Source organism: Rhagoletis zephyria, unplaced genomic scaffold (genome assembly GCF_001687245.7).
Source record: "Rhagoletis zephyria isolate East Lansing unplaced genomic scaffold, Rhagoletis_zephyria_1.1 Rzeph_scaffold_03748, whole genome shotgun sequence".
In the NCBI taxonomy this organism is placed as follows: domain Eukaryota; kingdom Metazoa; phylum Arthropoda; class Insecta; order Diptera; family Tephritidae; genus Rhagoletis; species Rhagoletis zephyria.
The window spans coordinates 15821-31087 of record NW_016160831.1 but is presented as its reverse complement, the minus strand read 5'-3'; the positions used below and the strand labels follow the sequence as shown (position 1 = coordinate 31087).

Below are 15267 nucleotides of genomic sequence, written 5' to 3'. Positions count from 1 at the left end.
TGAGAGCCAGTGGCGGATTTATCGTACAGGCAACATAGGCTGAAGCCTAGGGCGGCAGAATTAAGGGGCGGCAAAATTTAAGAGAATTAAAAGAAAAAAATTTATTTGGATTCAGCTGCACTTGAAATTGTGTTTGTGTCTGTAAAATATTATTAATGATTCATCTCATTCAATACAATTCAAAATTAGAATTACGCTGCGAATTTTTCCTTAGTATAGCAGTCGTTGAAATTTCCATTTAACTTTCATTCACGCGGCTTAGAAACCTGACGGCGCGCCTGCGCGCAACGCAAAGAAACAGCCGACACGCTGCCCCGAGAACGAGAATCATCTAAAAGGTTACCACACTATTATTATCCGCGAATTCGCAGCTGAAAAATCAAGACGTAAAGAACTGTGAAAAAGAAGTGTTTGAAAGAGGGTTTTTGTTGAATACCTTATCCATGCTGATGTCGAATTTGTTAATTCCGTTATGTATTTCATTATTAACGAACTATATTGTAATAAAGCACTGACAATAACAATCATATTTGATATATATATATATTTTTTTTTTTTCGTGAAAAAAGGGCGGCAAGTTATGAATTGCCTAGGGGCGGCAAATATTTAAATCCGCCACTGATGAGAGCAAGTAACTAATTAGACCTTCTGAGATTGAGGACAACATGAGTTTTTCAGCCCGTCTATGCCTCGTATAGTCTCAGAATAAGTTGAGAATTTTTGCTGATATAGTGTTTCAACATAGGCGCTTAGAAGCTTAAACAGACGGCAGCGTTGATCCGGATTAACTCAGATTTAATCCGGTTCTCTTATGGAAAAAAATGTAAGACGTTAAATTAAAAAAAATTAACGCCAGTTTTTATAAATTGCACTTTTATATGGAATTTCAGGTTTTTGCCGTTAGAAAAAAAAATATTAAAAATCAGCGCGATCGGATTAAAAGCTCAGAATTTGAATAAAAATTTCTTAAATTTTTCTAAGTTCTGTATAAAGTTTGAAAGTTGATTTATATCGTTTTCGTTAAAGCATGAACCATATTTTAATGAAAAAATTACAAAAAAGTTTAACTTTAAAAACCTTGCAAATATTTAACAAAAATCACTGTACTCATCACTGCTCCCCACTTTAAGTAATTCATAAAATTATCCACTGCATATTTTTTGCGGTTTGAAATTCTTTTAATGAAAATTAGCAATAAAAATTGATTTAAAAATTATTACAGACTAATTTAACACCCACAAATTAAGTATGTATTTATGTACATATATGGCTCCGATGAGCAACTGGCCTACATAAATCCCAGCTTTTACAGTGAATTCATTGGCATATTTTTTTAAATATCAAACAATTTGATTTTATTATAAATTATAACGACTTGCTGAATACGTGCCTTTAAATATATACATATGTACGTATGTATGGATACGAGAATGTACATTCATATGCACATTTCTTTGTACATACATACTCGTATGTCTACGCTTAAGGACAGCGCAAACAGAGCACAGATAACCCGCGCCATTTATTCAGTTATCGAACATTTATTTATTGCATTTAATAAAAATTTATATTGACATCATTTAAAAGCATATTTTACCCAATTGATTAATTTGATTGCCCGGCATTTTATAGCCACACACCGGCAAGCGAACAGCCAGGCTGGGGCACAAGCAGGCGAGCGAGTAATCGAGCATTAAACAGTCAGTGGGCGCTGGCGTTGAGTGAAATTTAGTTGAAGAGCTTCTATTGTTCGGCCGAGGGAAAATTAAAATGATAGAGAGGGGAGAAGAAAGTGGATGTGCATAAAAGCCACAACCATTGCCAACTACTTACGTAGTTACCTACATACATACAAACATACATAAAAGCAGAAGACATCAGAAGACAAGGCAATAATTTGCCAAAAACAAGATTTTGATTTGCCCAAATTGGAGTGGGATGGTTGAGGTTACGGAAGTGATCGTTTATTTTTTTATTTTCTTTTTAGTAAGCAAAATTTCATAAGTATGTATGTATGTGTACCTCTATGTGTATGCATATCTGCTGGTGGTTAAGAACGCCAATGTGTTTATGCTTCGCTTTTTTATTGTGATTTTCATTGCATTTGTGTATATACAGCGCCAGTTGTCATGCGAATGTCCAATTAATGGCAACGATTAAATTCAATTTATTTTAATTGATGTTGAAACAAAAAATCAAAAATTAAAAAATAAAAAATTATATAAGTACATACATATATAGCTCTTCAAGTGATGGCGTAACATATGTATATACATATGTACATACAGTGATCCAAAGAGCGTTCACGTGGTATTTTTTTAATATTTACAAGTGGGTTGTTTACACTTGCCTGGTTATCAGGTTATCTGGTTAAAAATTATTATTCTTTAGTGTATGTTATTGTTGTAAACTGAATAAAAAATATAACCACATAACCAGATAACCTGATAACCAGCCAAGTGTGAACAACCCAAATGTTTTTGAAGTTAAATTTTTTTTATTTTTTTTTATAAATTTTTATGTTTTAAACTTTAAATCCTAATTTAAAAAAATTTTATTTTTAGATATGTAGTCTTATAGCCCACACAGTTTAATACAATGAAGTCCGTGTTTGAAGAAGCTAAGAATTCGCGCTGATTTTAATATTTTTTTTTGTATGTGGTAAATTGTTGGAATAATTTACCGACTTTGAAGAATGCGATGTACCTGTAAACCTGTAATATCCATGAGAGATGAGATATCCAAGATTTCAACAAAACCTTTTTCAATTGTTCTTGGTGTACTTATTGCGAATTGATGTCAAAGCCCTATTTACTTAAGCAAACTATTTTTTTTTAATAGATATGTATATGTATAAGTTATCGTACAACAAAACTTATAAAAACCAGATGAGGGGAGGTGGGTTAAGGTATGGTGAGTTCAGGTGAGGTGATTTGGTGTGAAGTGAGTTGGTGTGCGGTGAGATAAGGTGAGTTCTATTAAGATGTGGTGGGTTAAGGTGTGGTGAATTCAGGTGCTGTAAGTTTAGGTGAGGTGAGTCGGAGTGAATTGATGTGAGGTGTGTTATGTTGATTTAATACCTCTCCCAGCGTGTACATTTTTTAGGCATATCTTAACCACAGCGTCACCTATCGTGTAATTTGTTAGTCCAAATATTTCTTTACAGTTGGCTAACAAATACATATGTATGTAAATGCACTTTTTAGGAATATCCCGACCCCAGCGATACCTACCGAGCAAATTCTCGGTCGGAATTTTTCTTTTCCAGGTTGAGACATATTTTCCAAGTTAGAACCAAATCGGGCCAGCAGTTTGGTAGCTCAGTGGCATCCAATGTATAGAAATTTCTATAAAATCTCGACGTCTCAGTTTACTTCATTTCTTCTTCATTTCTACACAGAAATTCCAACAAGGACTTTTTTATAGAATCGAAATCGGTTCAGCCGTTTGGTCAGGTATCGCAAATGGCTTGCAGGCATTCCCAAACACTTCCAAGACTGTGAAAATGTTACGAACGTTCCCTCACCTATACCAAGTCAAGAGTAGATTGCTCATCCATCTCGTTTAGAGATATTTGGCAGTCTGCAACGGTTTTTGAGTCGCTTGTAACCGAGTCAAGCGCTTTGAGTGCCGCTCGATTATCATGAGCTGGAGTAACGGGTCTCAATTTTTGGGGTTAGTGTGAGCAGTTCCTCCAGCCTCTGGGATGAAAACAACCCTTGACCTTTGGCAGATCTCTGTAATGTAATTAACTCCAAATATTGTTGCGGCTGAATCGGTGAAACACCATAAGAACCTGTGGTACAGGTAATCTATGGCCTAAATTAGTTTTTCTTTCGGTCGCGATTTTCTACCCTTTACCTATAAATGGCCTATTCAGTTATCTAGAAAGTTTGTTTTCAGAATATGGTACAGATCCTCTAGGTCTCTATTCGGCTTGAGGTGATAAGGCGAGTACCATCATCGGCCTCGAACCGTCTTATGCACATTCCATACTAGTACCTAAATGGGGATATCTTACTTTTTCTTAATAATTTCCTGCAAATTCTTAATTTTAACTTATAAATTTCCCTTCGTATATCGCTTCCTAAAGATTTAGCACTTTTACTGACGGTTCGACTCATAAATTTCTGAACTGCACCAGGGTGGTTTCTTTTTCCTCTCGTGGCCTGATCCAGAGCCTAGCTTTCATCTACGCACCCCCACCTTTATCGTTGAGTTCGCCTCGTCGCCTGACATCAGCGCCTCTTCGGTGTATAGCCTCAAGGTGAAGTCGACCCGATGATGTCGATGAGGCGTGCCCATGGTTGGATTCCTCATTCCTTTTGTTGCGGTTATATTCTTCTGTATATATAAAATTTATAAAATCAGCTGTTAATTTAAAACTTTTTTTTTTTAATTTCACTTATTTTTGTATGTTGCTGTTTTTCATTTCATTCATTTTTGTATGGAAAAAGTGTAAGAAATCGTCAGCAAAAGGAATTACACATTAACAATCAACTCAAATGTGTTGCCGCTTGTAACGTACACATTATTAAAATAGAATTGTATGTGCTATGCAACTGCATACCCAAATATTTGTTTAATCTTCAGATGAAGAAATTCGAAAATTTTATGAAATTGAAATTTTCAAATTTTTGTATTAAAGGGCTGTTTTGAAGTCAAGAGAAACGAAAAATTCATAACGCGCAAGAAATGGAATAGTAATTCCTATCAATATATCTTAAATAAATTTGCAGCTCTCAAGAAAAAAATGTTCGCATAGTTATTTCTTGAAGAAAATTTACAGCAAAAACAAAGTACTTTTTCAAGCAACAGAAATAATAAAAAATATTTCTTATGATTTTCCTTGAAAAATCAATAAATAAATAAAACAAAACTTAAGTTTCAAAATTTTCAGAAAAAAGTTTCAAGTGAACGATTCTTTGAGTCACTGTATATATGTAAATACATATGTACATAAAGTCTGCGCCAAAAAATTATTTGATTTCATTGCGAGCGGATGTTAAACCAAACCTTAAATGCAGAGAAAAAACAAAAAAAAACCTCAAATGAAATAAAATAGAAAAATTCGAAAATAAAATTCGATGTCCCAACCAGCAGTAATCAATAACGTCAATGAAGCGTGAAATGTTAAGGCTTTCCCTATACCATTAATAAAAAAAAGTAATATAATAAAAATAAAACCGGAAAACTGTGGGCGGTCGCAGTAGCAGCGAGAAGAGAAAAAAATTTAAAAAATACGGAAAATAATTCACCACAAAACATCCGTTGGACGAAATCGGAAACCAACAGCGTGATACGTAAATTGAATCGCAATACGAGTAACGGAATCAGCAGTCAGCGACAAGCCAACCATCAAGCACCATCCCAAGCAGTAACCAAAAATGTGGGCGTGGGTGCTGGCTAATCGTTTAACTCGCTGCTTGCGCTCGTACTGGAAAATAAAAAACAAAAAATTTACAAAAAAAAGCTCCGAAAATCCCATCTAAAACAATTGGAGCATTGGATATGAAGGCACACTTCCGCTTAGGGCACAGTTGCGCTCCCAGTGTCTAGGCAGCTGTCTAGCAATTTAGCCATTTATTTGGTTCACTGGCTCAGTGGCGCATCAAGTCAAATTGGCTGCCTGTCGTTGCCACACAAGTACACATGTATGTATGTATGTATGTATGTATTTACACATGTATGGCAATCGTCTCGATCATTTATTGATATATACTATGATGGGGATGACGCGCACACTCGCTTGAGCGAAGCAATGTGATCCTATGATGAATTACCAGCGAGTCACATCGAGCAATCAAGCTAACCTATACAAAAGCAAATACTTATGTATATACATATGTACGTGTCTAGCCAACCGACCATTAAGGCAGACAATCAGCCAAGCAGGGCTAAGCTGTGGAAATCATAGAAATCGTAGAGTCCCAAATAGGTAAAACTTCTTGAATTCCATCAAAGCACAGCGACTTATAAATGTAGAGGGCCACACACACATACATAATAAAGTTGTTGCTTATGTGTGCATATGAGTTTTATTGCTGGCTTGTATGTAGGCCTTTACATTCGTGGACACAATAATTGGGAAAACATTTTTGCACACGAAATTTTTTATATATAAATATGAACTCTAAAAACGGGATTATAAAATAGAGAAAGAATAATATTGGGACACAAAAATCGAAGCAGAAGAATTCAAATACTCAAATTGGGACAAGACATCGGGACACAGAAAACAAAGACACACCCATTGGGGACACAAAAATTGTAACGTACAAGTTTATACACAAAAATTTAGACAATAAAATTGGGACACAAAAATTGGGACATTTGAAATCTGGAAAAGGATTTGAAATATTTTAATTGGGCCCAGAAAATAAGGCGCTAAAATTTGGGACATATTAATTAAGGACACAAAAATTGGGACACAGCACTTTCAATTCAAAAATTTGGGAACCAAAAAGTTTGACACAAAATTTGGGAAACGAATACATATTTATATAGCTACATATAAAGAATTAAGATGCACGAATTGGGTGACAAGAATTTAGACAGAAAGTGTCAAGACACTTAAATTTGGACAAGAAATCGCGCAGAAGAAAGCCCTTCAATCGGGCACAGAAAAATTGGGATACACTATAATTGAGACAAAAAGAGTCTACACATTCAAATTGGGATACGAAAAATTTAGATACATCAATGGAGCGTTAAAAACTTTGGCTTTCTAAAATTGGGACACAAAAATGTGTACTTAAAAATTTTGTACACATATGGGCAAACACAAAGATGTAACTTGGTAGAAAATTTAACACAAAATTTTGGGGCAAACATTGGGACATGACTCAATTAGGTCAAAAACTCAATTAGGATACACAAAATATATAAATATTTCTTTTTTAAAACAATAAAACCTAAAAACTAAATTAAAAAAGAAAAAAACATTAATTTAAAATAAATTATAAATAAATTTTCTAAAAATTAAATGAGAATAAAAAATACTTTTATTTTCGAAACAATAAATTCTAGAAATTAAATAAATATTAAATGAGAAAAAAATGTAAATTAAATGAAATTAAAAAAAAACTTAGTTTATTTTTCTTAGGTTATTTTTTTTATAACGTGTTCTAAAAATTTGTTTCAAAAATGTATTAAAAAAAACTTATGAAATATGTTCCTAAAAGTCAAATGAAATTTAAAAAAATATATGAAATCTAAAATCTAAATTAAAAAAGGAAAAAATTAAAAAATTTTTTAAAATTTTTCCTTTTTGGTTGTTGGTTTTTCCGACAGGGTTTTTATAGAATGTACTTTGGAACGAGTTTCCGTCATCCCTCGTTCCAAAGTACATCGCAATTTTTTAAAACTTGAATTAAAAAAAAAAAAACATTTCTATCCATATACAATATACAAAATTATTCCGACGAATTGATAACATTTCCCGTTTTTGTGAAGTTGGGTAAAAAGAAAAGTTAATACAAAAATTTTAAAAAAGAAGAAAATCAACTACCCCAGGATTCGAACTTCGGATCTCTCGTCGAATGGCATGCCAGTGCTTTGCCTACGCAAAATGATATGCAAGTGCTTTCTGTCAAAAGAGCTTTTTTTCATGGTAGTTTTCAACAAAGGTTTTTTTGTAAGACTTTTGTGTCAGAATAAACAAAATCTTTCACACTCTCTTTCATACTGTTTGTCTTAAAATTTTCTTACAAAAGACCAGCAACCATCTTAGCCAGAATTTCCCGATTACTCTTTCCTTAACTTTTTACCTTCTCTTTGAGAACTTTTAGAGCAGCCTTCTGATCATACCGAGAAATTTACACAGTGCACAATTAATCTTAATTTGTAGAAGGGTGGGTAAAATAGCGAACGATTTGGAAATACATCAACCATGTCTATATGCGTATGTATGTTTGTACATAGAAAATGTCGCTAAGGTAGAATTTGATATCGCTACTCTTGAAAAAATATTACAGTGTTAAGTTTTGGAAGCTGGCAGATGGCCTGCGGTAAATTTTGAGCTTAGCAGAGTGTGCGCAAACGATTTTTTTTATCTATTCAGAAAGCTTGCTTCAAAGGCTTTGCATCGTGAACATGCGGAAAATTTCCAGCTTCTTCTTGAAGCGGTGACTTGACTTACCTAAGTTTACATTCTAGGCTACTTCCTCTGTTTTCTATTAATGGTTACTTATTTTGAATATTCAGAGATAGGAAGCATCTCTACTTATTCGTTGATCATGCAAACTGTCTATCCTAATTTTTTTAACCACCACTGTATACAAATCCGATTGCCATTTACAGCCTAGTGTTGCGATTATTATTATAAGAAATCTTTAACCAGGGCGTAGTGTGGCTTAGACCGCACAAGTCAACGAGTGAATGAATGAGTGAGTGGTGGCGTCACTTTACCTCTTGGATTAGGCAACACCGGCAATGGGCAACAAATATATGTATGTAGTTATATACGGGTATATTCAATGTAGATTTGGCCGTCGTGGTCGTCGTCGGGTCTTTGTTGTTGCAGTCGCTGTCTCTCTGTCGCCACCGATTTGCCGATTTTGTCTATTTCAATTCCTTAATAGGAAGTTTCATGGCATTCATGTTTGGCTTACACGAGCAATGGATTCTCACGACAACTACATAATGTCCCAATTGCAATGGCAACAACAACAACAACAACAATGCCGAAAATCGCGTATATATTAAAAACAATTAATTCGATAAAATAAATAAACATTTTAAATTCACTAATGCCGTTGTAAGCACCAAAGCTAACAACAAAAAAAAATTTTTAAGTTGCAATCGCATTTACATTGGATTTTTCCTTATTTAAAGTTGGTTGTAGGTGAACGAACACCAACCACATGGACAGACATTCACTTCAAATTGCTTGCTAATGCAGCGAGTGAAGTGTATGTTTACTAAGCCTTTTGAGGAACGTTGAAAAATTATTATTTTTTATTCGCGGTGCAGCTTCCTTGCGTTTTTTGGATTAGACGACTTTTTTTTTAATAAAAGACTCTATTCAACACAACGCAACTTTCAAGTCTTCGAACAACAGAAGCCATAACAAAATTCCGGATTTTTCATTTAGAATACTTATTTTAAGTTTTACCTCATTAAGGTTGTCCTCCAAAGCATCACCAATTATGTTCTTTTTCCTCCTTGCTGATCTCTTCCTTAATAGTATATGTGCCTAATACAAGCAATGGCTTAAACCTAGCCCATAGCTAAGGGGAGTTAAAGTGGAGAATAAAGACTACAAAGAACACCAAATCTACATTCAGCTATCTTTAAAAAAAATATAAATTCACATGCTTTTGAGAAATTCGTGAAACAACTAGGCGTATACGAACTCCTTGAAACACAGCGGAGAAATTTTTTGTCATCAATATTTTGGATTGAGAAGACATATAAGTATAAACAATAAACCACTTTTTTTTTGTATAAAAGTTCTCCTCTATAATATGTACCTTTTTTCCTTGTAATACAGTACTCAAAACTATAAAGTCTTAACTCCAGAGTCTAAACAATGATTTAATTAGAAGCGGTAGTCTTAACAGAGTTCGTGTCAAAAATATGCAAGGATATCTTGGAGATGAAAAAGAAACAAAGCAACGGTTTAAATGGAATAAATATTTAGCGTTTACATATTTGCTAGTACTTGGCCGAGCTTCTTCTCCGATTTTTGTTGTCCGCCTTGATGTTGTCACACAAAGTAGAGGGACCTGACTGCTATGTTGCCATATCCGAGAGCTCACCAAATAGTGACTATGTGATGGCCTAGTGATATCCTTTTGCTGCTACGGCCTTAGGGGACCGCAACAGATTAGGTCGGCTTGCATGGGTTCCCATTGGACAATGGCCGGTAAGGACTGCTTTCAATACCAAAATTTTATTCTCAGACAGCTTAAGACGCTCTACTGACCAGCGCTCAAAAGCACTTTGCAAGTCGCGTGTTTTCGCACTGCACTAGGAGAGCCAACTAACAGCCACCTGTACAGAAAGAGTTCGCACGTTATGAAGGGAATTCGAATGTACCATGTTTGGGCTATTCATCAAACATGCAGTTTCCTGCAATATCTCTGTACCCTGGAACCGAAATTAGCCTTATTCTTAAGTAATTGNCGTTTACATATTTGCTAGTACTTGGCCGAGCTTCTTCTCCGATTTTTGTTGTCCGCCTTGATGTTGTCACACAAAGTAGAGGGACCTGACTGCTATGTTGCCATATCCGAGAGCTCACCAAATAGTGACTATGTGATGGCCTAGTGATATCCTTTTGCTGCTACGGCCTTAGGGGACCGCAACAGATTAGGTCGGCTTGCATGGGCTCCTATTGGACAGTGGTCGGTAAGGACTGCTTTCAAGACCAAAATTTTACTCTGAGACAGCTTAAGACGCTCTACTGACCAACGCTCAAAAGTACTTTGCAATTCGGGTGTTTTCGCACTGCACTAGGAGAGCCAACTAACAGCCACCTGTACAGAAAGAGTTCGCACGTTATGAAGGGAATTCGAATGTACCATGTTTGGGCTATTCATCAAACATGCAGTTTCCTGCAATATCTCTGTACCCTGGAACCGAAATTAGCCTTATTCTTAAGTAATTGTGGGCGACCTAGACCCCTGATTGTCACTTGGCTGACCACTTTCCACAAACACTGATGCCATTTTAAATGAATATATGGCCTCATACCAAGTCCTGCTGTCCTGCTACCAAGTCAATCTCAAAGACGCGCTTCGACAAGTTAACCACGTTTAAGTTAATCAATATGAGAGGCTCCCTTGCAGATGGTCATTTTGCTATGGCCTCATTAGGATCTAAGGGTTGCTATATTTACAAGACCACACACCATCGTTATTATTAGTACGTCGGGTATACTCGCGCTGCGACCTAAAAGATCTATTGTGCTGAACCCTAATTGTAGTCACTCAAACCTNAGCTATTCATCAAACATGCAGTTTCCTGCAATATCTCTGTACCCTGGAACCGAAATTAGCCTTATTCTTAAGTAATTGTGGGCGATCTAGACCCCTGATTGTCACTTGGCTGACCACTTTCCACAAACACTGATGCCATTTTAAATGAGTATGTGGCCTCCTACCAAGTCCTGCTGTCCTGCTACCAAGTCATTCTCAAAGACACGCTTCGATTGCGAAGAGTATCCTGATATGATATGAAGGTTTATAGGGTACGAAAAAATGGATTTGTAATCCGTTTAGACTGGTGGATCAAATTTTTTTTAATATTTTTGTATTTCCAAAACATTTCAGAAAGGACAACCTACGGTATGTGTACCCAAGAGCGATTAGTTCCTCTTATTCATACTTTTAGCTCCATGGTATTTTGAGGAAAAATTTCATATATTTACATTCAAACTATTCGCTAGATTGTAGCTGGCTATGCCACAGATTACACCACGTCTAAGTTAATCAATACGAGAGGCTCCCTTGCAGATGGTCATTTTGCTATGGCCTCATCAGGATCTAAGGGTTGCTATATTTACAAGACCATACACCATAGTTATTATTAGTACGTCGGGTATACTCGCGCTGCGACCTAAAAGATCTATTGTGCTAAACCCTAATTGTAGTCACTCCAACCTTAGGCTATTCAAGAAATTAAGCACATTGGAGGGTGCCGTGTTCCAAATCTTGGATGGCTGCNGAACCCTAATTGTAGTCACTCAAACCTTAGGCTATTCAAGAAATTAAGCACATTGGAGGGTGCCGTTTTCCAAATCTTGGATGGAGAAGACAATCGTTCCCCAAGGTGCATCAGTCTGCTATTCATGATACGCGGGCAGTCACACAGAATGTACACTGGGGTTTCCTCCGCCAGCCCACAGAACCTGCAGTCCATCTCTACCTCTACAGAAAGCCCCATTACGCCAGTGGGCAGCAATCTGAGATTCCTCCCAACTCCTAAGCAGTTCTGCAGTGTATCCTCTANCTGCTTTCCTAAGTTTCCCGAGAGCATCGTTCCACCAAGGGACATCCCTTTACGACGGATGAAATTGGTGCCGTAGACCTATTCATTTCCCGCTCTATGTGGAGGCGAAAGAGTTTCCAGTTTGTTTTTCTGGGATTTCTGTAAACATGGTTTGTTACCCTTTGGGCTTCTATATCGAATCGAATATGCCGGTGGTCCGGTATAGATTTCTCATTTGAGACATGCCAGTTTGAGATAAAGGTCGAATACACCGTAACTACTTTCTTTATGGTCCCAAATGACGTGCAAAATGTGAATCAACCAATTATGGTCTGAAATTTCTTTCATAGTTCAAATGGAAATCTATATTTGATTTCTCATTTATCATATCAGGAATAATAGCCATTATAATTTAGCTCATGCTTACTTTTGTCTAAAAAATTAATCAAAAATGCACCTTTCATTCTGACTCATTTCAGTTCTCCTCAATAAATCCTANACACTGGGGTTTCCTCCGCCAGCCCACAGAACCTGCAGTCCATCTCTACCTCTACAGAAAGCCCCATTACGCCAGTGGGCAGCAATCTGAGATTCCTCCCAACTCCTAAGCAGTTCTGCAGTGTATCCTCTAGATGTACCACAGAAAGGCTCGGGACCATGCATTCGCGTTTGGGCTCCACGTTTTGCGAGAAAGTCAGCCACACCACGTAGCCCTTTTAGACCTTCTGAGCTCACAGTTGCAAGCGGTTAGGGCTGATTTCCTGATTCCTAATTCCTGGCTGCTTTCCTAAGTTTCCCCGAGAGCATCGTTCCACCAAGCGACATCCCTGTGAGACTTCTTAGTTCTCAGTGGGCAGCTCTCTTCAAAAGCTTGTTTGTGGACATCTTGGAACATTGTCGCCTCGTCCTTAAGTTCATATACGGATGAAATTGGTGCCGTAGACCTATTCACTTCCCGCTCTATGTGGAGGCGAAAGAGTTTCAAATTAGTTTTTCTGGGATTTCTGTAAACATGGTTTGTTATCCTTTGGGCTTCTATATCGAATCGGATATGCCGGTAGTCCCACATAGATTTCTCATTTGAGACATGCCACTTTGAGATAAAGGTCGAATACATCGTTGCTACTTTCATTGTGGTCCCAAATGACGTGCATAAGGTGAATCAACCAATTATGGTCTGAAATTTCTTTCATAGTTCAAATGGAAATCTATATTTGATTTCTCATTTATCATATCAGAAATAATAGCCATTTAAAATTTAGCTCATGCTTACTTTTGTCTAAAAAATTAATCCAAAATGCACCTTTCATTCTGACTCATTTCAGTTCTCCTCAATAAATCCTAATTGTGCCGCAGAATGCAAGATTACGGCACACTATTAGCCAGCAGCCAGCGGGGTGCAGAAGAGTGTAAAAGCAGTAAAGTCAGTAGCCGCAAGGAGAAATATTCGCTGCGTGAACGCCAAAAGCGTCGACTTGGATTAGCCAGTGCGGTCGANAGAGAAATATTCGCTGCGTGAACGCCAAAAGCGTCGACTTGGATTAGCCAGTGTGGTCGAGTTGCCGAAACGTTCAAACCACAAGGGTAAGCTCGCACATAAGCGTGCATACAATCTTCAACTAATGCAGCTATTTGGTAGTGTCGGTACTAAAGTATCAACTAATTATTTCTTACAGATGACAGCGAAGCGACCACAGGACCGCAGCGCACACAAAACACTACAACGTCCAAGTCGAAAGCGCCGCCACTTAGTAAATATCGTCGAAAAACCGCCAATGCGCGCGAACGTACGCGCATGCGTGAAATCAATTCAGCGTTTGAGAATTTGCGGCATTGTGTGCCGCAAAGCATCGCAGTCGATGAGGCGGGACCCACAAATGAGAAGCTGACGAAAATAACGACGTTGCGTTTGGCCATGAAATATATCAGTTTGCTAACGGAGGTGCTGAATAATCCCAACTTTAAAGGTGAATTGCCTCTAGACTTCCTATATGGGAATGAAGAGCCAGTGATAAAGCAGAAAGTCGCCTCCAAACCTTTGAAAACACAGTCGAAATCTACAACCGCAGCGTCGAAAAATAACAAGCCTTCAAATAAGGCGACAACAGGACGTACAACGGCTAGCGCTGTGTTGCAAAAACCGCCCAAACGTTTGGGTAAACGTAAAAAGAAGGAATTAAAGTCACCGACGATAACGCAGCGTAATAGCTGTAACACCACGCCAGAATCAAGCCGTGCCACGTCAAGTACAGCCACTTCTGCTTCCTCTTTTGTTACCTGCAGTGGAGATTCACTCTCATCACACTCTTCTAGTTTCCTCGATAGTATAACCAGTCCAAGTTACTCCAATGGCTTTGTGCCATCCATGTCCGAGCTGAATAGCCTAATACTAGAATCTGATGGCGAATCGCTGCATCTTTCCGACCCTTGCCACAGTCCATTGCAAGACAAATTCGATAGGCTCTTCGGCAGCGCTAATGCTTTGGAGGGCAAGTCGGCTGTGGACCATAATATTTTAGGTGATATTGATGCGCCTTTGGAGCTGAGCTTACAGTTTCTTGGCACAGCGCCAGAGTCGTTGGACTTTTCAATGGAACAACCCCCAACGACATGCATTAGTCCCTTAGTGGCATTGGATACATTCAATCCGTTTAGTGATTTTCTGCAACCAGATTATCCAGAACAAGCATCACTGGATTTATTTCTGACATAATCCGAGGTGTCATATTTAGCAGCCTCAGCCATCGTAATACCTATACATTATCTAACTTAGTTTGAATTATTTCACTTGATCGACGAAGCTTTAAATCAATGAAGCTTGTCCCTCAACCATTTCCCGTGGCCATCACTAGTATTTCATGTTATTTCTTATAGATTATAATTTAATATTTGTTTTTTACTGAACTTAATGAAATATTGATGCATTTAATTCAACTGAACTGAAGATGTATGGGAAAGTAAAAATTTACTTACACAAATACTCTAACAACAATATGATCTGTATTGAATTGTCCTTTCACGTCCCTCCTAAGTGGAGTTGACTGTGTTTTGTTTAACTATTTTTCATTTTTTATGTAATTTATTAAGAGACTTAGCTAACACATTGAGATTGTTTGTTTTTAATATAATGATAATGAGGAAAATATTTGTATGCTAAAATTTATCTACTGAAATATTTATTTCTTATTAACAGATTATTCTTTATAATTGTTGAATTTTTTTTTTATAATAATTATACGCAAATTATTTAAGATGGCATAAATAGTAACAAATGTTTTAACACAACTACTAAAGTTTGAATAAAAAGGCAATAAAAACGATAAAAAAAGACAG

The 15267-nt window shown here is 36.9% G+C and overlaps 1 protein-coding gene across 1 annotated transcript; it reads left to right on the top strand.

Annotated features, from left to right (window-relative positions):
• Positions 1-13266: 13266 nt before the first annotated feature.
• tx (Helix-loop-helix protein delilah taxi) lies at positions 13267-14647 on the top strand. Its single transcript, XM_017624719.1, has 3 exons — positions 13267-13421; positions 13480-13518; positions 13611-14647. The coding sequence occupies exons 1-3, from the start codon at positions 13292-13294 to the stop codon at positions 14645-14647; spliced, it is 1206 nt and encodes a 401-aa protein (XP_017480208.1). The 5' UTR covers positions 13267-13291.
• Positions 14648-15267: the final 620 nt, after the last annotated feature.

Excerpts from the sequence above, each read along its gene's own strand:
- tx (XM_017624719.1), top strand. The coding sequence starts at position 13,292 with ATGCAAGATTACGGCACACTATTAGCCAGCAGCCAGCGGGGTGCAGAA. Across the intron at positions 13,519-13,610 it reads GAAACGTTCAAACCACAAGG|ATGACAGCGAAGCGACCACA; the intron begins GTAAGCTCGCAC and ends TATTTCTTACAG.